The sequence below is a fragment of the Taudactylus pleione genome, unplaced genomic scaffold, assembly GCF_031769625.1.
Source record: "Taudactylus pleione unplaced genomic scaffold, aTauple2 ptg002638l, whole genome shotgun sequence".
Classification (NCBI taxonomy): Eukaryota; Metazoa; Chordata; class Amphibia; order Anura; family Myobatrachidae; genus Taudactylus; species Taudactylus pleione.
The window spans coordinates 68662-92464 of record NW_028287015.1 but is presented as its reverse complement, the minus strand read 5'-3'; the positions used below and the strand labels follow the sequence as shown (position 1 = coordinate 92464).

At 55.6% G+C, this 23803-nt stretch overlaps 1 protein-coding gene across 1 annotated transcript in view; it reads right to left on the bottom strand.

The window, feature by feature from the left end:
• Window positions 1-23803, bottom strand: part of DRAXIN (dorsal inhibitory axon guidance protein) — a 64048-nt gene that overhangs the window by 13778 nt on the left and 26467 nt on the right. Inside the window, exon 3 of the mRNA XM_088466194.1 lies at window positions 577-685. Within this exon, the coding sequence (XP_088322320.1) occupies window positions 577-685 (109 nt within the window). The remainder of the gene's footprint in view (window positions 1-576; window positions 686-23803) is intronic.

Below are 23803 nucleotides of genomic sequence, written 5' to 3'. Positions count from 1 at the left end.
CTGCGGCGTCTTGCACGTGGTGGGGTGTAAGGGTATATGTAAGTACATTTTCTTAATGTCTCATTATGTCTTGAAAACGATGCAGTAAAGCATTGAAACGTTGACAATCATTCCTGTCCAGACTGCGTTTTTTCCCCTGGAGTGCCGCTGCTATGGTGACTATATATATATATATATATATATATATATATATATATATATATATAATTATATATATGTTAGTGAATTTGTTTCATGCACAATATAAAGGTTTGTGTTAAATCATATGAGAGGAGTGTTAAACGTCTCCTTCCATTATTATTATTATTATTGTTTATTTATATGGCGCCACAAGTGTTCCGCAGCGCCTTACATAGTACATAAACAAATAATTTGACAACGGACTTACAGTAAAACATAGGACAAGGACGTGGATAATATACATTGATACATAAGTGACCATAACACCTAGATATGCAACAGTGTGTAAGCAACCAAGTGTTAGGTGCCCTGGAGGGGGGTAAGAAGTAGGCGGAAGTAAAGTAAGGAGAAGCACAAGAAGGTAGAGGCCTTCCATCATTTGCGCCATGTAATTACCTTTCTTTGGCGAGGGCCATGTGTCCGGCTTCATGTCTTCATAATCTGTCCAGTCAAACAGGGTCATATCCAGTGTTGGCATCACATCAGCCCCTTTCTTCCCATAAGGCTACAAAACACAATAGAAGCTGAATGTTCCTGATTCCATCGCCTGCGCATTCAGGGACACACAGCACCGGGTACACACAGCAGCGGGGACACACAGCACCGGGGACACACAGCACCGGGGACACACAGCACCGGGGACACACAGCACCGGGGACACACAGCACCGGCGACACACAGCACCAGGGATACACAGCACCAGGGATACACAGCACCAGGAAAACACAGCACCAGGCACAGCACCGGGGACACACAGCACCGGGGGGACACAGCACCAGGCACAGCACCAGGGACACACAGCACCAGGGATATGCAGCACCAGGGATACACAGCACCAGGGATACACAGCACCAGGCACACACAGCACCGGGGACACACAGCACCGGGGACACACAGCACCGGGGACACACAGCACCGGGGACACACAGCACCGGGGACACACAGCACCGGGGACACACAGCACCGGGGATACACAGCACCAGGGATACACAGCACCAGGCACAGCACCGGGGACACACTGCACCAGGGATACACAGCACCAGGGATACACAGCACCAGGCACAGCACCGGGACACACAGCACTGGGGACACACAGCAACAGGCACAGCACCGGGGACACACAGCACCAGGGATACACAGCACCAGGGATACACAGCACCAGGCACAGCACCGGGGACACACAGCACCAGGGATACACAGCACCAGGGATACACAGCACCAGGCACAGCACCAGGCACAGCAGCGGGGACACACAGCACCAGGGATACACAGCACCAGGGATACACAGCACCAGGCACAGCACCGGGGACACACAGCACCAGGGACACACAGCACCAGGGATACACAACACCAGGCACAGCATCGGGGGGACACAGCACCAGGGACACACAGCACCAGGGATACACCACACCAGGCACAGCATCGGGGGGACACAGCTCCAGGCACAGCACCAGGGATACACAGCACCAGGCACAGCACCGGGGACACACAGCACCAGGGACACACAGCACCAGGGATACACCACACCAGGCACAGCACCGGGGACACACAGCTCCAGGCACAGCACCAGGGATACACAACACCAGGCACAGCACCGGGGACACACAGCACCAGGGACACACAGCACCAGGGATACACCACACCAGGCACAGCACCAGGGATACACAACACCAGGCACAGCACCGGGGACACACAGCACCGGGGACACACAGCTCCAGGCACAGCACCAGGGATACACAGCACCAGGGATACACAGCACCAGGGATACACAGCACCAGGCACAGCACCAGGCACAGCACCAGGGACACGCAGCACCAGGGATACACAGCACCAGGCACAGCACCGGGGACACACAGCACCGGGGATACACAGCACCGGGGACACACAGCACCGGGGACACACAGCACCGGGGACACACAGCACCAGGCATACACAGCACCAGGGATACACAGCACCAGGCACAGCACCAGGGACACACTGCACCAGGGATACACAGCACCAGGGATACACAGCACCAGGCACAGCACCGGGACACACAGCACTGGGGACACACAGCAACAGGCACAGCACCGGGGACACACAGCACCAGGGATACACAGCACCAGGGATACACAGCACCAGGCACAGCACCGGGGACACACAGCACCAGGGATACACAGCACCAGGGATACACAGCAACAGGCACAGCACCGGGGACACACAGCACCAGGGATACACAGCACCAGGGATACACAGCACCAGGCACAGCACCGGGGACACACAGCACCAGGGATACACAGCACCAGGGATACACAGCACCAGGCACAGCAGCGGGGACACACAGCACCAGGGATACACAGCACCAGGGATACACAGCACCAGGCACAGCACCGGGGACACACAGCACCAGGGACACACAGCACCAGGGATACACAACACCAGGCACAGCATCGGGGGACACAGCACCAGGGACACACAGCACCAGGGATACACCACACCAGGCACAGCACCGGGGACACACAGCTCCAGGCACAGCACCAGGGATACACAGCACCGGGGATACACAGCACCGGGGACACACAGCACCGGGGACACACAGCACCAGGGACACACAGCACCAGGGATACACCACACCAGGCACAGCACCTGGGACACACAGCTCCAGGCACAGCACCAGGGATACACAACACCAGGCACAGCACCGGGGACACACAGCACCAGGGACACACAGCACCAGGGATACACCACACCAGGCACAGCACCGGGGATACACAACTCCAGGCACAGCACCGGGGACACACAGCTCCAGGCACAGCACCAGGGATACACAGCACCAGGCACAGCATCGGGGACACACAGCACCAGGGATACACAGCACCAGGCACAGCACCGGGGACACACAGCACCAGGCACAGCACCAGGCACAGCACCAGGGACACACAGCACCAGGGATATGCAGCACCAGGGATACACAGCACCAGGCACAGCACCGGGGACACACACAGCACCGGGGACACACAGCACCGGGGACACACAGCACCGGGGATACAGAGCACCGGGGACACACAGCACCGGGAACACACAGCACCAGGGATACACAGCACCGGGGATACAGAGCACCGGGGACACACAGCACCGGGGACACACAGCACCGGGAACACACAGCACCAGGGATACACAGCACCGGGGATACAGAGCACCGGGGACACACAGCACCGGGGACACACAGCACCGGGAACACACAGCACCAGGGATACACAGCACCGGGGATACAGAGCACCGGGGACACACAGCACCTGGGACACACAGCACCTGGGACACACAGCACCTGGGACACACAGCACCAGGGACACACAGCACCGGGGACACACAGCACCTGGGACACACAGCACCGGGGATACAGAGCACCGGGGACACACAGCACCTGGGACACACAGCACCAGGGATACACAGCACCGGGGATACAGAGCACCGGGGACACACAGTACCTGGGACACACAGCACCTGGGACACACAGCACCTGGGACACACAGCACCAGGGACACACAGCACCTGGGACACACAGCACCTGGGACACACAGCACCGGGGATACAGAGCACCGGGGACACACAGCACCTGGGACACACAGCACCGGGGATACACAGCACCGGGGACACACAGCACCGGGGACACACAGCACCGGGGACACACAGCACCTGGGACACACAGCACCGGGGACACATAGCAGCAGCCGTTTCTGATGCCAACAGTAACATTCTGGTGTCATGAAGCAGAAAGCTGCTGGGACCTGTGATGTGCTCAGTGTTACGTGAGACGTTTATATGACAATGTTACACCGTGACCACACACCCCTTTATTATGCCCCTTTATTACAGCCTCCTCTCCCAGAATATCCGGGAAGCTCCCGAGGGATTAGGCCAAACTCCCGAACTCTGTTATTGCACCAGTGACGTACACAGTGCGGAGGCTCCATTATGTGATTGGCGGCAATGATGACATCACAGCTCCATGCCCCCTCTCCTATTTGCACCTGCCCTCCTGTACCTCCCGGCATTTATGGTTTATGCTCAGTCACAGTGTGTGATACAGCCACACGGAAAGGGTCTCTTAATAACAGGGTCACTCACACAGACATGTCCACTACATGTTGTCCTCAGGGGCACTGAGAGGGGGTGGGCCGGGTACATTTTACCTGGGCCCATGCTTATCTGAGGGGCCCATGTCAGCATGGGAGATGTACATATGTCCCTTTTCCGTCCACGCTCCCATGTATATAAATATAGAGTGCACTACTGTACAGTTTGTATGATGCCCCTTTAGGGAAACATCTGTCCCTTATAAAGATGGCCGCCATTTGGTCTTCTGTGCATGCGCGGTGCCGTCACTGTGTTAGAGCGCCACAGTTGTATATAGACGTGCTCCACTTAGCTCCAGTGAGACCCTGCGGTATATCCACAGTATACCTGCTATCACCGCTTGTATATACACCGCTACCCTCATACATCACCAGCTGGTACCCCGCATGTTCCGCTATACCCCCACTCCATCATATACTGAGTGTATGTAACAGTGAGTACGGCTGTATCAACTTATTACTCAATAAACCTCACTACAGGTTACCTCCTGGGCTGCTTGGTGAGGATCCGCTGGTGTATACTATTACTCTGCTTATACCATCGCTAAATACTACGCCCTTATTCCACACCATTTACTTATTTATTCTATTTATTAACAGCTTCATATATAGCGCAGTATATTCCGTTTCGCTTTACAATTGGAACCATGAACACAATCTTCCCTGGGCACTGTATGCAGAGCAGTGGGCGTGTGAGGACACGCCTCCACATTAGCTCACGCCCCCTCTATAGCACCGGGGCACTGTATGCAGAGCAGTGGGCGTGTGAGGACACGCCTCCACATTAGCTCACGCCCCCTCTATAGCACCGGGGCACTGTATGCAGAGCAGTCGGTGTGTGTGGACACGCCTCCACATTAGCTCACGCCCCCTCTATAGCACCGGGGCACTGTATGCAGAGCAGTCAGTGTGTGAGGACACGCCTCCACATTAGCTCACGCCCCCTCTATAGCACTGGGGCACTGTATGCAGAGCAGTCAGTGTGTGTAGACACGCCTCCACATTAGCTCACGCCCCCTCTATAGCACCGGGGCACTGTATGCAGAGCAGTCGGTGTGTGTGGACACGCCTCCACATTAGCTCACGCCCCCTCTATAGCACCGGGGCACTGTATGCAGAGCAGTCAGTGTGTGAGGACACGCCTCCACATTAGCTCACGCCCCCTCTATAGCACTGGGGCACTGTATGCAGAGCAGTGGGCGTGTGAGGACACGCCTCCACATTAGCTCACGCCCCCTCTATAGCACCGGGGCACTGTATGCAGAGCAGTGGGCGTGTGAGGACACGCCTCCACATTAGCTCACGCCCCCTCTATAGCACCGGGGCACTGTATGCAGAGCAGTCGGTGTGTGTGGACACGCCTCCACATTAGCTCACGCCCCCTCTATAGCACCGGGGCACTGTATGCAGAGCAGTCAGTGTGTGAGGACACGCCTCCACATTAGCTCACGCCCCCTCTATAGCACTGGGGCACTGTATGCAGAGCAGTCAGTGTGTGTAGACACGCCTCCACATTAGCTCACGCCCCCTCTATAGCACCGGGGCACTGTATGCAGAGCAGTCGGTGTGTGTGGACACGCCTCCACATTAGCTCACGCCCCCTCTATAGCACCGGGGCACTGTATGCAGAGCAGTCAGTGTGTGAGGACACGCCTCCACATTAGCTCACGCCCCCTCTATAGCACTGGGGCACTGTATGCAGAGCAGTCGGTGTGTGTAGACACGCCTCGACATTAGCTCACGCCCCCTCTATAGCACTGGGGCACTGTATGCAGAGCAGTGGGCGTGTGAGGACACGCCTCCACATTAGCTCACGCCCCCCCTATAGCACCGGGGCACTGTATGCAGAGCAGTCAGTGTGTGAGGACACGCCTCCACATTAGCTCACGCCCCCCCTATAGCACTGGGGCACTGTATGCAGAGCAGTGGGCGTGTGAGGACACGCCTCCACATTAGCTCACGCCCCCTCTATAGCACCGGGGCACTGTATGCAGAGCAGTGGGCGTGTGAGGACACGCCTCCACATTAGCTCACGCCCCCTCTATAGCACTGGGGCACTGTATGCAGAGCAGTCAGTGTGTGTAGACACGCCTCCACATTAGCTCACGCCCCCTCTATAGCACCGGGGCACTGTATGCAGAGCAGTCGGTGTGTGTGGACACGCCTCCACATTAGCTCACGCCCCCTCTATAGCACCGGGGCACTGTATGCAGAGCAGTCAGTGTGTGAGGACACGCCTCCACATTAGCTCACGCCCCCTCTATAGCACTGGGGCACTGTATGCAGAGCAGTCAGTGTGTGTAGACACGCCTCCACATTAGCTCACGCCCCCTCTATAGCACCGGGGCACTGTATGCAGAGCAGTCGGTGTGTGTGGACACGCCTCCACATTAGCTCACGCCCCCTCTATAGCACCGGGGCACTGTATGCAGAGCAGTCAGTGTGTGAGGACACGCCTCCACATTAGCTCACGCCCCCTCTATAGCACTGGGGCACTGTATGCAGAGCAGTCGGTGTGTGTAGACACGCCTCGACATTAGCTCACGCCCCCTCTATAGCACTGGGGCACTGTATGCAGAGCAGTGGGCGTGTGAGGACACGCCTCCACATTAGCTCACGCCCCCCCTATAGCACCGGGGCACTGTATGCAGAGCAGTCAGTGTGTGAGGACACGCCTCCACATTAGCTCACGCCCCCCCTATAGCACTGGGGCACTGTATGCAGAGCAGTCAGTGTGTGTAGACACGCCTCCACATTAGCTCACGCCCCCCCTATAGCACTGGGGCACTGTATGCAGAGCAGTCAGTGTGTGTAGACACGCCTCCACATTAGCTCACGCCCCCTCTATAGCATCGGGGTACTGTATGCAGAGCAGTCAGTGTGTGTAGACACGCCTCCACATTAGCTCACGCCCCCTCTATAGCACTGGGGCACTGTATGCAGAGCAGTCAGTGTGTGAGGACACGCCTTCACATTAGCTCACGCCCCCTCTATAGCACTGGGGCACTGTATGCAGAGCAGTCGGTGTGTGTAGACACGCCTCGACATTAGCTCACGCCCCCTCTATAGCACTGGGGCACTGTATGCAGAGCAGTCGGTGTGTGTAGACACGCCTCCACATTAGCTCACGCCCCCCCTATAGCACTGGGGCACTGTATGCAGAGCAGTCGGTGTGTGTAGACACGCCTCGACATTAGCTCACGCCCCCTCTATAGCACTGGGGCACTGTATGCAGAGCAGTCAGTGTGTGAGGACACGCCTTCACATTAGCTCACGCCCCCTCTATAGCACCGGGGCACTGTATGCAGAGCAGTGGGCGTGTGTAGACACGCCTCGACATTAGCTCACGCCCCCTCTATAGCACTGGGGCACTGTATGCAGAGCAGTCAGTGTGTGAGGACACGCCTTCACATTAGCTCACGCCCCCTCTATAGCACCGGGGCACTGTATGCAGAGCAGTGGGCGTGTGTAGACACGCCTCGACATTAGCTCACGCCCCCTCTATAGCACTGGGGCACTGTATGCAGAGCAGTCAGTGTGTGAGGACACGCCTCCACATTAGCTCACGCCCCCTCTATAGCACTGGGGCACTGTATGCAGAGCAGTCAGTGTGTGAGGACACGCCTTCACATTAGCTCACGCCCCCTCTATAGCACCGGGGCACTGTATGCAGAGCAGTCAGTGTGTGAGGACACGCCTCCACATTAGCTCACGTCCCCTCTATAGCACCGGGGCACTGTATGCAGAGCAGTCAGTGTGTGTGGACACGCCTCCATATTAGCTCATGCCCCCTCTATAGCATCGGGGCACTGTATGCAGAGCAGTCAGTGTGTGTGGACACGCCTCCACATTAGCTCACTCCCCCTCTATAGCACCGGGACACTGTATGCAGAGCAGTCAGTGTGTGAGGACACGCCTCCACATTAGCTCACGCCCCCTCTATAGCACTGGGGCACTGTATGCAGAGCAGTCAGTGTGTGTAGACACGCCTCCACATTAGCTCACGCCCCCTCTATAGCACCGGGGCACTGTATGCAGAGCAGTCGGTGTGTGTGGACACGCCTCCACATTAGCTCACGCCCCCTCTATAGCACCGGGGCACTGTATGCAGAGCAGTCAGTGTGTGAGGACACGCCTCCACATTAGCTCACGCCCCCTCTATAGCACTGGGGCACTGTATGCAGAGCAGTCGGTGTGTGTAGACACGCCTCGACATTAGCTCACGCCCCCTCTATAGCACTGGGGCACTGTATGCAGAGCAGTGGGCGTGTGAGGACACGCCTCCACATTAGCTCACGCCCCCCCTATAGCACCGGGGCACTGTATGCAGAGCAGTGGGCGTGTGAGGACACGCCTCCACATTAGCTCACGCCCCCCCTATAGCACCGGGGCACTGTATGCAGAGCAGTCAGTGTGTGAGGACACGCCTCCACATTAGCTCACGCCCCCCCTATAGCACTGGGGCACTGTATGCAGAGCAGTCAGTGTGTGTAGACACGCCTCCACATTAGCTCACGCCCCCCCTATAGCACTGGGGCACTGTATGCAGAGCAGTCAGTGTGTGTAGACACGCCTCCACATTAGCTCACGCCCCCTCTATAGCATCGGGGTACTGTATGCAGAGCAGTCAGTGTGTGTAGACACGCCTCCACATTAGCTCACGCCCCCTCTATAGCACTGGGGCACTGTATGCAGAGCAGTCAGTGTGTGAGGACACGCCTTCACATTAGCTCACGCCCCCTCTATAGCACTGGGGCACTGTATGCAGAGCAGTCGGTGTGTGTAGACACGCCTCGACATTAGCTCACGCCCCCTCTATAGCACTGGGGCACTGTATGCAGAGCAGTCGGTGTGTGTAGACACGCCTCCACATTAGCTCACGCCCCCCCTATAGCACTGGGGCACTGTATGCAGAGCAGTCGGTGTGTGTAGACACGCCTCGACATTAGCTCACGCCCCCTCTATAGCACTGGGGCACTGTATGCAGAGCAGTCAGTGTGTGAGGACACGCCTTCACATTAGCTCACGCCCCCTCTATAGCACCGGGGCACTGTATGCAGAGCAGTGGGCGTGTGTAGACACGCCTCGACATTAGCTCACGCCCCCTCTATAGCACTGGGGCACTGTATGCAGAGCAGTCAGTGTGTGAGGACACGCCTTCACATTAGCTCACGCCCCCTCTATAGCACCGGGGCACTGTATGCAGAGCAGTGGGCGTGTGTAGACACGCCTCGACATTAGCTCACGCCCCCTCTATAGCACTGGGGCACTGTATGCAGAGCAGTCAGTGTGTGAGGACACGCCTCCACATTAGCTCACGCCCCCTCTATAGCACTGGGGCACTGTATGCAGAGCAGTCAGTGTGTGAGGACACGCCTTCACATTAGCTCACGCCCCCTCTATAGCACCGGGGCACTGTATGCAGAGCAGTCAGTGTGTGAGGACACGCCTCCACATTAGCTCACGTCCCCTCTATAGCACCGGGGCACTGTATGCAGAGCAGTCAGTGTGTGTGGACACGCCTCCATATTAGCTCATGCCCCCTCTATAGCATCGGGGCACTGTATGCAGAGCAGTCAGTGTGTGTGGACACGCCTCCACATTAGCTCACTCCCCCTCTATAGCACCGGGACACTGTATGCAGAGCAGTCGGTGTGTGTAGACACGCCTCCACATTAGCTCACGCCCCCTCTATAGCACTGGGGCACTGTATGCAGAGCAGTCAGTGTGTGAGGACACGCCTTCACATTAGCTCACGCCCCCTCTATAGCACTGGGGCACTGTATGCAGAGCAGTCAGTGTGTGAGGACACGCCTTCACATTAGCTCACGCCCCCTCTATAGCACTGGGGCACTGTATGCAGAGCAGTCGGTGTGTGTAGACACGCCTCCACATTAGCTCACGCCCCCCCTATAGCACTGGGGCACTGTATGCAGAGCAGTCGGTGTGTGTAGACACGCCTCGACATTAGCTCACGCCCCCTCTATAGCACTGGGGCACTGTATGCAGAGCAGTCGGTGTGTGTAGACACGCCTCCACATTAGCTCACGCCCCCCCTATAGCACTGGGGCACTGTATGCAGAGCAGTCGGTGTGTGTAGACACGCCTCGACATTAGCTCACGCCCCCTCTATAGCACTGGGGCACTGTATGCAGAGCAGTCAGTGTGTGAGGACACGCCTTCACATTAGCTCACGCCCCCTCTATAGCACCGGGGCACTGTATGCAGAGCAGTGGGCGTGTGTAGACACGCCTCGACATTAGCTCACGCCCCCTCTATAGCACTGGGGCACTGTATGCAGAGCAGTCAGTGTGTGAGGACACGCCTTCACATTAGCTCACGCCCCCTCTATAGCACCGGGGCACTGTATGCAGAGCAGTGGGCGTGTGTAGACACGCCTCGACATTAGCTCACGCCCCCTCTATAGCACTGGGGCACTGTATGCAGAGCAGTCAGTGTGTGAGGACACGCCTCCACATTAGCTCACGCCCCCTCTATAGCACTGGGGCACTGTATGCAGAGCAGTCAGTGTGTGAGGACACGCCTTCACATTAGCTCACGCCCCCTCTATAGCACCGGGGCACTGTATGCAGAGCAGTCAGTGTGTGAGGACACGCCTCCACATTAGCTCACGTCCCCTCTATAGCACCGGGGCACTGTATGCAGAGCAGTCAGTGTGTGTGGACACGCCTCCATATTAGCTCATGCCCCCTCTATAGCATCGGGGCACTGTATGCAGAGCAGTCAGTGTGTGTGGACACGCCTCCACATTAGCTCACTCCCCCTCTATAGCACCGGGACACTGTATGCAGAGCAGTCGGTGTGTGTAGACACGCCTCCACATTAGCTCACGCCCCCTCTATAGCATCGGGGCACTGTATGCAGAGCAGTCAGTGTGTGAGGACACGCCTCCACATTAGCTCACGCCCCCTCTATAGCACCGTGGCACTGTATGCAGAGCAGACGGTGTGTGTGGACACGCCTCCACATTAGCTCACGCCCCCTCTATAGCCCCGGGGCACTGTATGCAGAGCAGTCGGTGCGTGTGGACACGCCTCCACATTAGCTCACGCCCTCTCTATAGCATCGGGGCACTGTATGCAGAGCAGTCGGTGTGTGTGGACATGCCTCCACATTAGCTCACGCCCTCCCTATAGCACCGGGGCACTGTATGCAGAGCAGTCGGTGCGTGTGGACACGCCTCCACATTAGCTCACGCCCCCTCTATAGCATCGGGGCACTGTATGCAGAGCAGTCGGTGTGTGGGGACACGCCTCCACATTAGCTCACGCCCCCTCTATAGCACCTGGGCACTGTATGCAGAGCAGTCTGTGTGTGGACACACCTCCACATTAGCTCACGTCCCCTCTATAGCACCGGGGCACTGTATGCAGAGCTGACGGTGTGTGTGGACACGCCTCCACATTAGCTCACGCCCCCTCTATAGCATCGGGGCACTGTATGCAGAGCAGTCAGTGTGTGGGGACACGCCTCCACATTAGCTCACGCCCCCTCTATAGCACCCGGGTACTGTATGCAGAGCAGTCGGTGTGTGGACAAGCCTCCACATTAGCTCACGCCCCCTCTATAGCCCCGGGGCACTGTATGCAGAGCAGTGGATGTGTGTGGACACGTCTCCACATTAGCTCACGCCCCCTCTATAGCACTGGGCACTGTATGCAGAGCAGTCGGTGTGTGAGGACACGCCTCCACATTAGCTCACGCCCCCTCTATAGCACCGGGGCACTGTATGCAGAGCAGTCGGTGTGTGGGGACACGCCTCCACATTAGCTCACGCCCCCTCTATAGCACCGGGGCACTGTATGCAGAGCAGTCGATGTGTGAGGACACGCCTCCACATTAGCTCACGCCCCCTCTATAGCACCGGGCACTGTATGCAGAGCAGTCGGTGTGTGTGGACATGCCTCCACATTAGCTCACGCCCCCTCTATAGCACTGGGGCACTGTATGCAGAGCAGTCGGTGTGTGTGTACACGCCTCCACATTAGCTCACGCCCCCTCTATAGCACTGGGGCACTGTATGCAGAGCAGTCGGTGTGTGTGTACTGTACACGCCTCCACATTAGCTCACGCCCTCTCTATAGCACTGGGCACTGTATGCAGAGCAGTCGGTGTGTGTGTGTGTACACGCCTCCACATTAGCTCACGCCCCCTCTATAGCATCGGGGTCAACCTGATCTCTCATTGGCCCCAGTTTTCCTTATAAACATAGGGGGTCATTCAGACCCACTCGCGAGCGGCAGTACGCTCGCAAGTGGGTCGATATTCCCCACTGCGCATGCGCACGATGGAGGGAGCTCCGTCGTGCGCATGCGCGAGACCCGGCGAGCGAAGGACTTTCCATCGCTCCGGGTCTCGCACCAAAGGGGGCGTGCTGTCGATGTTGATTGACAGCAGGCCCCCTTTGGTGGGCGTTCCGGGGGCGTGTCTGCCAGACAGAGGCGTTCCTGAAGCCGGGCCCACTGACATCACTAGTGATGTCATCAGTGGGAGTGATTTTGGCTCTGATAGAGCCAAAATCACTCCTGGCCTTGCGGTTGAGAAACCCGACCACAGGGTTTCACTCGCAAGTCCGATGGTCGCGATGGTCAAGACCATCGCGACCATCTTGTTGGACGCTCGTATATGCTGTTGGTGGTGACCCACAGCTATACGAGCGTCCAGGAGGACGCTCCATTTTAATGGAGGTGGGCCCTGATTCAGAGCGAGCGCTCTGGTCAGAGCGTCCGGCTCTGAATCAGGGCCCTACTCAGTTATTCGGCAACAGCTCAGGGCTGCAGCTTGCAAAATAGTGCGATAGAAAATAAAATATGTTGTGGCGTCCTCATGATAAATATGTGTGCAAAAATGGCGGTTTTGCCAGCATGTGCACAAATCACTGGACAATGAATTGATAAGGATGGATCATTGGCCCTCATTCAGAGCCGCTCGTTAGCGGCAGTACGCTCGTTCCGAGCGATGTTTGCACATCTGCGCATGCGTACGGTTTTTAGTACGCATGCGCAAACCAGTCAGTGCGGCCGAAAATCGTTGGTATGCAATATAGCGAGGGCCTGCTATTTTGAGTGACAGAATGAGGCGTATGTGGGTGGTAACAGGGGAAGGTGCTTGAAAATGGGGAGTGGAGATCCGAACGCAGGCGTGCTTAAAGGTCAAAACGGGCGTTTTATGGGTGTGCATATTTAAAACAGCAGCGTCATTGACCACGTCACTGGGTTATTTTATAGCCAGAACTGCTCGCAAATTTGTGGTAGCAAACACCAACCACAAGAATAGCGAGCAGTTCATACGCTGGTCGATGTACTCGATTAATCTAATAAATAGCGGACATGACGTAGGATGCGAGCGGCCAGGGGGTGTTTTTAACAAATAAACGGGCGTATGTTTTGCTCGCTCGTTCAGACTTAGAGGTGTGAACAGACTGCAATGTGCGTACGGATCATTTGAATAGCCACCCCTTGTTTTTAAACGAGCGACCACAAATAGCGAACGGCTCTGAATGAGGGCCATAGTACCTTACAATCCACAGGCTCCGAGTCTTATGCAATGGGAAAATGGAGGACCAATATGGTGTTTTGTCAGGGGGAACTGCTTGCGGCAGAAATTAAATTGTATTCTGGGTGAGATCAGACTGGATTGAGGACCTGATTCAGACCCGCTCGCTAGATACGTATGCAAATTTTGGCAAGGAATCGCTCTGTGTATGCAGATGCCCACCAGCATGACTTAAGATGCCCACTTGCGCACGTCATCTCCAGGAAGTTTATGCAACCATTGGTACATCGAGCACCATCGGAAGCACTCGCAACGTTTGTGGCTGACCATATCCTGCCAAAAGCACTGCGAGTGCTTCAGTGTGAAATACAACCAGGTGACGTGTAGAATGACACTGTCTCTTAATTATGCACGCCTCTGAAATGGCGTTGAGACGCTCAGGCACGCCTGCATTCGCACCTCCACCTCCCCGTTTCTGGTGGCCAGCCCCTGTCACCACCCACAACAGGCTTCTCCTGTCACTCATTTTGCAGTGCTGTCTAAGAGCAGCGAGCATACGCTTCTCGATTGCTCGCAGTGGTTCGCGGACGTGCATTGAGATCCGTACGCATGCGCAGAATGCATACAATCGGCTGGCTACGTGTGAACGCATCCTAGCGAGCGGGTCTGAATCAGATCCTAAGTCCTGAGCTGTGATTCCCTCCCCTTTCCTGTGACCCCCCTGTGGTTCCTGGGTGAGATCAGACTGTATTGTGTCCTGAGATGTGATTCCCTCCCCTTTCCTGTGACCCCACTGTGGTTCCTGGGTGAGATCAGACTGGATTGTGTCCTGAGCTGTGATTCCCTCCCCTTTCCTGTGACCCCCCCTGTGATACCTGGGTGAGATCAGACTGGATTGTGTCCTGAGCTGTGATTACCTTCCCTTTCCTGCGACCCCCCTGTGGTACCTGGGTGAGATCAGACTGGATTCTGTCCTGAGCTGTGATTCCCTGCCCTTTCCTGTGACCCCCCTGTCATACCTGGGTGAGATCAGACTGGATTGTGTCCTGAGCTGTGATTCCCTCCACTTTCCTGTGACACCCCCGCCTGTGGTACCTGGGTGAGATTAGACTGTATTGTGTCCTGAGCTGTGATTCCCTCCCCTTTCCTGTGACCCCCCCTTGTGGTACCTGGGTGAGGTCAGACTGGATTGTGTCCTGAGCTGCGATTCCCTCCCCTTTCCTGTGACACCCTTGTGGTACCTGGGTGAGATCAGACTGGATTGTGTTCTGAGCTGTGATTCCCTCCCCTTTCCTGTGACCCCCCTGTGGTACCTGGGTGAGATCACTGGTTTGTATCCTGAGCTGTGATTCCCTCCCCTTTCCTGTGACCCCCCTGTGGTACCTGGGTGAGATCAGACTGGATTTTGTCATGAGCTGTGATTCCCTCCCCTTTCCTATGACCCCCCTGTGGTATCTGGGTGAGATGAGACTGGATTGTGTCCTGAGCTGTGAGTCCCTCCCCTTTCCTGTGACCCCACTGTGGTACCTGGGTGAGATCAGACTGGATTGTGTCCTGAGCTGTGATTCCCTCCCCTTCCTGTGACCCCCCCTGTGGTACATGGGTGAGATCAGACTGAATTGTGTCCTGAGCTGTGATTCCCTCCCCTTTATTGTGGACCCCCCCCTGTGGTATATGGGTGAGATCAGACTGGATTGTGTCCTGAGCTGTGATTCCCACCCTTTCGTGTGCCCCCACCCTGTGGTACCTGGGTGAAATCAGACTGGATTTTGTCCTGAGCTGTGATTCCCTCCCCTTTCCTGTGACCCCCCTGTGGTACCTGGGTGAGATCAGACTGGATTGTGTCCTGAGCTGTGATTCCCTCCCCTTTCCTGTGATCCCCCTGTGGTACCTGGGTGAGATCAGACTGGATTGTGTCCTGAGCTGTGATCCCCTCCCCTGTCCTTTGACCTCCCCCTGTGGTACCTGGGTGAGATCAGACTGGATTGTGTCCTGAGCTGTGATTCCCTCCCTTTCCTGTGACCCCCACTGTGGTACCTGGGTGAGATCAGACTGGATTGTGTCCTGAGCTGTGATTCCCTCCCCTTTCCTGTGACCTGCCTTAAATACCTGGGTGAGATCAGACTGGATTGTGTCCTGAGCTGTGATTCCCTCCCCTTTCCTGTGATCCCCCCTGTGGTACCTGGGTGAGATCAGACTGGATTGTGCCCTGAGCTGTGATTCCCTCCTCTTTCCTGTGACCCCCCTGTGGTACCTGGGTGAGATCAGACTGGATTGTGTCCTGAGCTGTGATTCCCTCCCCTTTCCTGTGACCCCCTTATGATACCTGGGTGAGATCAGACTGGATTGTGTCCTGAGCTGTGATTCCCTCCCCTTTCCTGTGACCCCCCTGTGGTACCTGTGTGAGATCAGACTGGATTGTGCCCTGAGCTGTGATTCCCTCCCCTTTCCTGTGACCCCCCTGTGGTACCTGGGTGAGATCAGAATGGATTGTGTCCTTAGCTGTGATTCCCTCCCCTTTCCTGTGACCCCCTGTAGTACCTGGGTGACATCAGACTGAATTGTGTCCTGAGCTGTGATTCCCTCCCCTTTCCTGTGACCCCCTGTGGTACCTGGGTGAGATCAGAATGGATTGTGTCCTGAGCTGTGATTCCCTTCCCTTTCCTGTGACCCCCTTATGGTACCTGGGTGAGATCAGACTGGATTGTGTCCTGAGCTGTGATTCCCTCCCCTTTCCTGTGACCCCCCTGTGGTACCTGTGTGAGATCAGACTGGATTGTGTCCTGAGCTGTGATTCCCTCCCCTTTCCTGTGACCCCCCTGTGGTACCTGGGTGAGATCAGAATGGATTGTGTCCTTAGCTGTGATTCCCTCCCCTTTCCTGTGACCCCCTGTGGTACCTGGGTGACATCAGACTGAATTGTGTCCTGAGGTGTGATTCCCTCCCCTTTCCTGTGACCCCCTGTGGTACCTGGGTGAGATCAGAATGGATTGTGTCCTGAGCTGTGATTCCCTCCCCTTTCATGTGACCCCCCTGTGGTACCTGGGTGAGATCAGACTGGATTGTGTCCTGAGCTGTGATTCCCTCCCCTTTCCTGTGACCCACCTGTGGTACCTGGGTGAGATCAGACTGGATTGTGTCCTGAGCTGTGATTCCCTCCACCTTTCCTGCGAACCCCCTGTGGTACCTGGGTGAGATCAGACTGGATTGTGTCCTGAGCTGTGATTCCCTCCCCTTTCCTGTGACCTGCCTTTGACACCTGGGTGAGATCAGACTGGATTGTGTCCTGAGCTGTGATTCCCTCCCCTTTCCTGTGATCCCCCCTGTGGTACCTGGGTGAGATCAGACTGGATTGTGTCCTGAGCTGTGATTCCCTCCTCTTTCCTGTGACCCCCCTGTGGTACCTGGGTGAGATCAGACTGGATTGTGTCCTGAGCTGTGATTCCCTCCCCTTTCCTGTGACCCCCCTATGGTACCTGGGTGAGATCAGACAGGATTGTGTCCTGAGCTGTGATTCCCTCCCCTTTCCTGTGACCCACCTGTGGTACCTGGGTGAGATCAGACTGGATTGTGTCCTGAGCTGTGATTCCCTCCCCTTTCCTGTGACCCCCCCTGTGGTACCTGGGTGAGATCAGACTGGATTGTGTCCTGAGCTGTGATTCCCTCCCCTTTCCTGTGACCCCCCTGTGGTACCTGGGTGAGATCAGACTGGATTGTGTCCTGAGCTGTGATTCCCTCCCCTTTCATGTCACCCCCCTGTGGTACCTGGGTGAGATCAGACTGGATTGTGTCCTGAGCTGTGATTCCCTCCCCTTTCCTGTGACCCCCCCTGTGGTACCTGGGTGAGATCAGACTGGATTGTGTCCTGAGCTGTGATTCCCTCCCCTTTCCTGTGATCCCCCTGTGGTACATGGTTGAGATCAGACTGGATTGTGTCCTGAGCTGTGATTCTCTCCCCTTTGCTGTGATCCCCTGTGGTACCTGGGTGAGATCAGACTGGATTGTGTACTGAGATGTGATTCCCTCCCCTTTCCTGTGATCCCTTGTGGAACCTGGGTGAGATCAGACTGGATTTTGTCCTGAGCTGTGATTCCCTCCCCTTTCCTGTGACCCCCCTGTTGTACCTGGGTGAGATCAGAATGGATTGTGTCCTGAGCTGTGATTCCCTTCCCTTTCCTGTGACCCCTCTGTGGTTCCTGGGTGAGATCAGAATGGATTGTGGCCTGAGCTGTGATTCCCTTCCCTTTCCTGTGACCCGCTATGGTACCTGGATGAGATCGGACTGGATTGTGTCCTAAGCTGTGATTCCCTCCCCTTCCGGTGACCCCCCTTTCGTACCTGGGTGAGATCAGACTGGATTGTGTCCTGAGCTGCGATTCCCTCCCTTTTCCTGTGACCCCCCCTGTTGTACCTGGGTGAGATCAGACTGAATTGTGTCCTGAGCTGTGATTCCCTCCCCTTTCCTGTGACCCCCCTGTGGTACCTGGGTGAGATCAGAATGGATTGTGTCCTTAGCTGTGATTCCCTCCCCTTTCCTGTGACCCCCTGTGGTACCTGGGTGACATCAGACTGGATTGTGTCCTGAGGTGTGATTCCCTCCCCTTTCCTGTGACCCCCTGTGGTACCTGGGTGAGATCAGAATGGATTGTGTCCTGAGCTGTGATTCCCTCCCCTTTCATGTGACCCCCTGTGGTACCTGGGTGAGATCAGACTGGATTGTGTCCTGAGCTGTGATTCCCTCCCCTTTCCTGTGACCCACCTGTGGTACCTGGGTGAGATCAGACTGGATTGTGTCCTGAGCTGTGATTCCCTCCACCTTTCCTGCGAACCCCCTGTGGTACCTGGGTGAGATCAGACTGGATTGTGTCCTGAGCTGTGATTCCCTCCCCTTTCCTGTGACCTGCCTTTGATACCTGGGTGAGATCAGACTGGATTGTGTCCTGAGCTGTGATTCCATCCCCTTTCCTGTGATCCCCCCTGTGGTACCTGGGTGAGATCAGACTGGATTGTGTCCTGAGCTGTGATTCCCTCCTCTTTCCTGTGACCCCCTGTGGTACCTGGGTGAGATCAGACTGGATTGTGTCCTGAGCTGTGATTCCCTCCCCTTTCCTGTGACCCCCCTATGGTACCTGGGTGAGATCAGACTGGATTGTGTCCTGAGCTGTGATTCCCTCCCCTTTCCTGTGACCCCCCTGTGGTACATGGGTGAGATCAGACTGGATTGTGTCCTATGCTGTGATTCCCTCCCCTTTCCTGTGACCCCCCTGTGGTACATGGGTGAGATCAGACTGGATTGTGTCCTGAGCTGTGATTCCCTCCCCTTTCCTGTGACCCCCCTGTGACCGGATGGCCTCAGTATATCTCCCGATCACAGATTGGGGTTTTTCCCCACTGTCTTGGGGTATCAGGGATTCCCGCTTACCGTCAGTCACCGCCTGTCACTGACTCCTCCCACTGCGCAATGGGTGTGTATGTTGCTGCCACCACCGAGTTCCTTAAATTGGCACTTGCAACCGCTTACGAACACCCAGGCTGCTACCTCCGGCACCTGGAACCCCTTCTGCTGCGTATGCATTGATGAGCTGCAGCTACACTCCCTGATTGGTGTCGGCTGATGTCCCCTGATCCCTCGCAATGGACCAGGCACGGAAGCTGGCAAAGGACTTGAACTTGGACACGCTGAGCTCCACCCACAACAGCCGGAGAACGAAATAGCGTTTGACGCAATTCTGTTGGGCGCAGGATTGAGATGCAGCCGTAGTAAAGGCAAGATGTTTATTGCTCGCAGTCTTGAAAAAGACTCTTTTCTTCAGTTTGAAGGGGTTCAGCATACAGAAATCAAACAGCAGAACTTCTCCACAATGGATATACAGGATGTACACAACCCGGCTCGTTCGCCTGGTATATTTGCCACTCCAATACACACTACCACAGGGGGTAAATCCGCCCTGTGTTCCTTCTAGCCAATCAGGTTATCTCACAAAATATAAATAAACACATCTTATATTTTAAAGATAACATAATTTCCTTGTCACCACCCAAAAAACATTTGGTTTCCTAAGCACAGACTGAGTTACATATACTGTTTCTGAAAAGGTAAATATAATGCAAATTCCTCTTGCATTCATCCTTTCACATGTCTATGACTAAACCAGTTTGGGCTTTCTGAGTCTTACACCTTCTAAGCTCTTACACAACATAGAAGCTTCCTAAACACAAACACATGGCTTTCCCCAAACCTGCTGGGTATTGTGCCCAGAGACACACCGGAGACCTCTGCATTGCATTTCAATTAAAGTGCTGTAAACGAAGGCTGCAGAACCGTAACTAGACTTTTTGGTGCCCTGTGCCAGATAGAGCATTGGCACACACCCCTCACCCCATTTGTTAAATAGGGACATGAGATAGTGCAGTTGAAAAAGGGCCAATTCCTCATGGGGAAGGGCCGGGGAAGAGAAAGAGGAGGCCAGGAGATGCTGGGGATAAATAGGGACATAATATAGTGCACCTGAGAGAGGGCCATGGCCTCATGGGGAAGGGCCAGTGAAGAGATAGGGAGGCCAGGAGATGCTGGGGATAAATAGGGACATATTATAGTGCACCTGAGAGAGGGCCATGGCCTCATGGGGAAGGGCCAGGGAAGTGATAGGGTAGGCCAGGAGATGCTGGGGATAAATAGGGACATATTATAGTGCACCTGAGAGAGGGCCATGGCCTCATGGGGAAGGGCCAGTGAAGAGATAGGGAGGCCAGGAGATGCTGGGGATAAATAGGGACATATTATAGTGCACCTGAGAGAGGGCCATGGCCTCATGAGGAAGGGCCAGGGAAGAGATAGGGGAGGCCAGGAGATGTTGGAGATAAATAGGGACAAAATATAGTGCACCTGAGAGAGGGCCATGGCCTCAAGGGGAAGGGCCGGGGAAGAGAAAGAGGAGGCCAGGAGATGTTGGAGAAAAATAGGGACATAATATAGTGCACCTGAGGGAGGGTCATGGCCTCATGGGGAAGGGCCAGGGAAGAGACAGGGGAGGCCAGGAGATGCTGGGGATAAATAGGGACATAATATAGCGCACCTGAGAGAGGGCCATGGCCTCATGGGGAAGGGCCAGGGAAGAGACAAGAGAGGCCAGGAGATGCTGGGGATAAATAGGGACATAATATACTCCTGAGAGAGGGCCATGGCCTCATGGGGAAGGGCCAGGGAAGAGATAGGGGAGGCCAGGAGATGCTGGGGATAAATAGAGACATAATATAGTGCACCTGAGAGAGAACCATGGCCTCATGGGGAAGGGCAAGGGAAGATATAGGAAAGGCCAGGAGATGCTGGGGATAAATAGGGCCATAATATAGTGCACCTGAGAGAGGGCCATGGCCTCATGGGGAAGGGCCAGGGAAGAGATAGGGGAGGCCAGGAGATGCTGGGGATAAATAGGGACATAATATAGTGCACCTGAGAGAGGACCATGGCCTCATGGGGAAGGGCTGGGGAAGAGATAGGGGAGGCCAGGAGATGCTGGGGATAAATAGGGACATAATATAGTGCACCTGAGAGAGGGCCATGGCCTCATGGGGAAGGGCCAGGGAAGAGATAGGGGAGGCCAGGAGATGCCCGGGATAAATAGGGACATAATATAGTGCACCTGAGAGAGGCCCATGGCCTCATGGGGAAGGGCCAGGGAAGAGATAGGGGAGGCCAGGAGAAGCTGGGGATAAATAGGGACATAATATAGTGCACCTGAGAGAGGACCATGGCCTCATGGGGAAGGGCCAGGGAAGAGATAGAGGAGGCCAGGAGATGCTGGGGATAAATAGGACATAATATAGTGCAACAGAGAGAGGGCCATGGCCTCATGGGGAAGGGCCAGGGAAGAGATAGGGGAGGCCGGGAGATGCTGGGGATAAATAGGGACATAATATAGTGCACCTGAGAGAGGGCCATGGCCTCATGGGGAAGGGCCAGGGAAGAGATAGGAGAGGCCAGGAGATGCTGGGGATAAATAGGGACATAATATACTGAACCTGAGAGAGGGCCATGGCCTCATGGGGAAGGGCCAGGGAAGTGATAGGGTAGGCCAGGAGATGCTGGGGATAAATAGGGACATAATATAGTGCCCCTGAGAGAGGGCCATGGCCTCATGGGGAAGGGCTGGAAGAGATAGGGGAGGCCAGGAGATGCTGGGGATAAATAGGGACATAATATAATGCACCTGAGAGAGGGCCAAGGCCTCATGCGGAAGGGCCAGAGAAGAGATAGGAAAGGCCAGGAGATGCTGGGGATAAATAGGGACATAATATAGTGCACCTGAGAGAGGAAAATGGCCTCATGGGGAAGGGCCAGGGAAGAGATAGGGGAGGCCAGGAAATGCTGGGGATAAATAGGATATAATATAGTGCACCTGAGAGAGGGCCATGGCCTCATGGGGAAGGGCCAGGGAAGAGATAGGAGAGGCAAGGAGATGCTGGGGATAAATAGGGACATAATATACTGCACCTGAGAGAGGGCCATGGCCTCATGGGGAAGGGCCAGGGAAGTGATAGGGTAGGCCAGGAGATGCTGGGGATAAATAGGGACATAATATAGTGCCCCTGAGAGAGGGCCATGGCCTCATGGGGAAGGGCTGGAAGAGATAGGGGAGGCCAGGAGATGCTGGGGATAAATAGGGACATAATATAGTGCACCTGAGAGAGGGCCATGGCCTCATGCGGAAGGGCCAGAGAAGAGACAGGGGAGGCCAGGAGATGCTGGGGATAAATAGGGACATAATATAGTGCACCTGAGAGAGGGCCATGGCCTCATGGGGAAGGGCCAGGGAAGAGATAGGGGAGGCCAGGAGATGCTGGGGATAAATAGGGACATAATATACTGCACCTGAGAGAGGGCCATGGCCTCATGGGGAAGGGCCAGGGAAGAGATAGGGGAGGCCAGGAGATGCTGGGGATAAATAGGGACATAATATAGTGCACCTGAGAGAGGACCATGGCCTCATGGGGAAGGGCTGGGGAAGAGATAGGGGAGGCCAGGAGATGCCCGGGATAAATAGGGACATAATATAGTGCACCTGAGAGAGGCCCATGGCCTCATGGGGAAGGGCCAGGGAAGAGATAGGGGAGGCCAGGAGATGCTGGGGATAAATAGGGACATAATATAATGCACCTGAGAGAGGGCCAAGGCCTCATGCGGAAGGGCCAGAGAAGAGATAGGAAAGGCCAGGAGATGCTGGGGATAAATAGGGACATAATATAGTGCACCTGAGAGAGGACCATGGCCTCATGGGGAAGGGCCAGGGAAGAGATAGGGGAGGCCAGGAGATGCTGGGGATAAGTAGGATATAATATAGTGCACCTGAGAGAGGGCAATGGTCTCATGGGGAAGGGCCAGGGAATAGATAGGGGAGGCCAGGAGATGCTGGGGATAAATAGGGACATAATATAGTGCACCTGAGAGAGGGCCATGGCCTCATGGGGAAGGGCCAGGGAAGAGATAGGAGAGGCCAGGAGATGCTGGGGATAAATAGGGACATAATATACTGCACCTGAGAGAGGGCCATGGCCACATGGGGAAGGGCCAGGGAAGTGATAGGGTAGGCCAGGAGATGCTGGGGATAAATAGGAACATAATATAGTGCCCCTGAGAGAGGGCCATGGCCTCATGGGGAAGGGCTGAAAGAGATAGGGGAGGCCAGGAGATGCTGGGGATAAATAGGGACATAATATAGTGCCCCTGAGAGAGGGCCATGGCCTCATGCGGAAGGGCCAGAGAAGAGACAGGGGAGGCCAGGAGATGCTGGGGATAAATAGGGACATAATATAGTGCACCTGAGAGAGGGCCATGGCCTCATGGGGAAGGGCCAGGGAAGAGATAGGGGAGGCCAGGAGATGCTGGGGATAAATAGGGACATAATATACTGCACCTGAGAGAGGGCCATGGCCTCATGGGGAAGGGCCAGGGAATAGATAGGGGAGGCCAGGAGATGCTGGGGATAAATAGG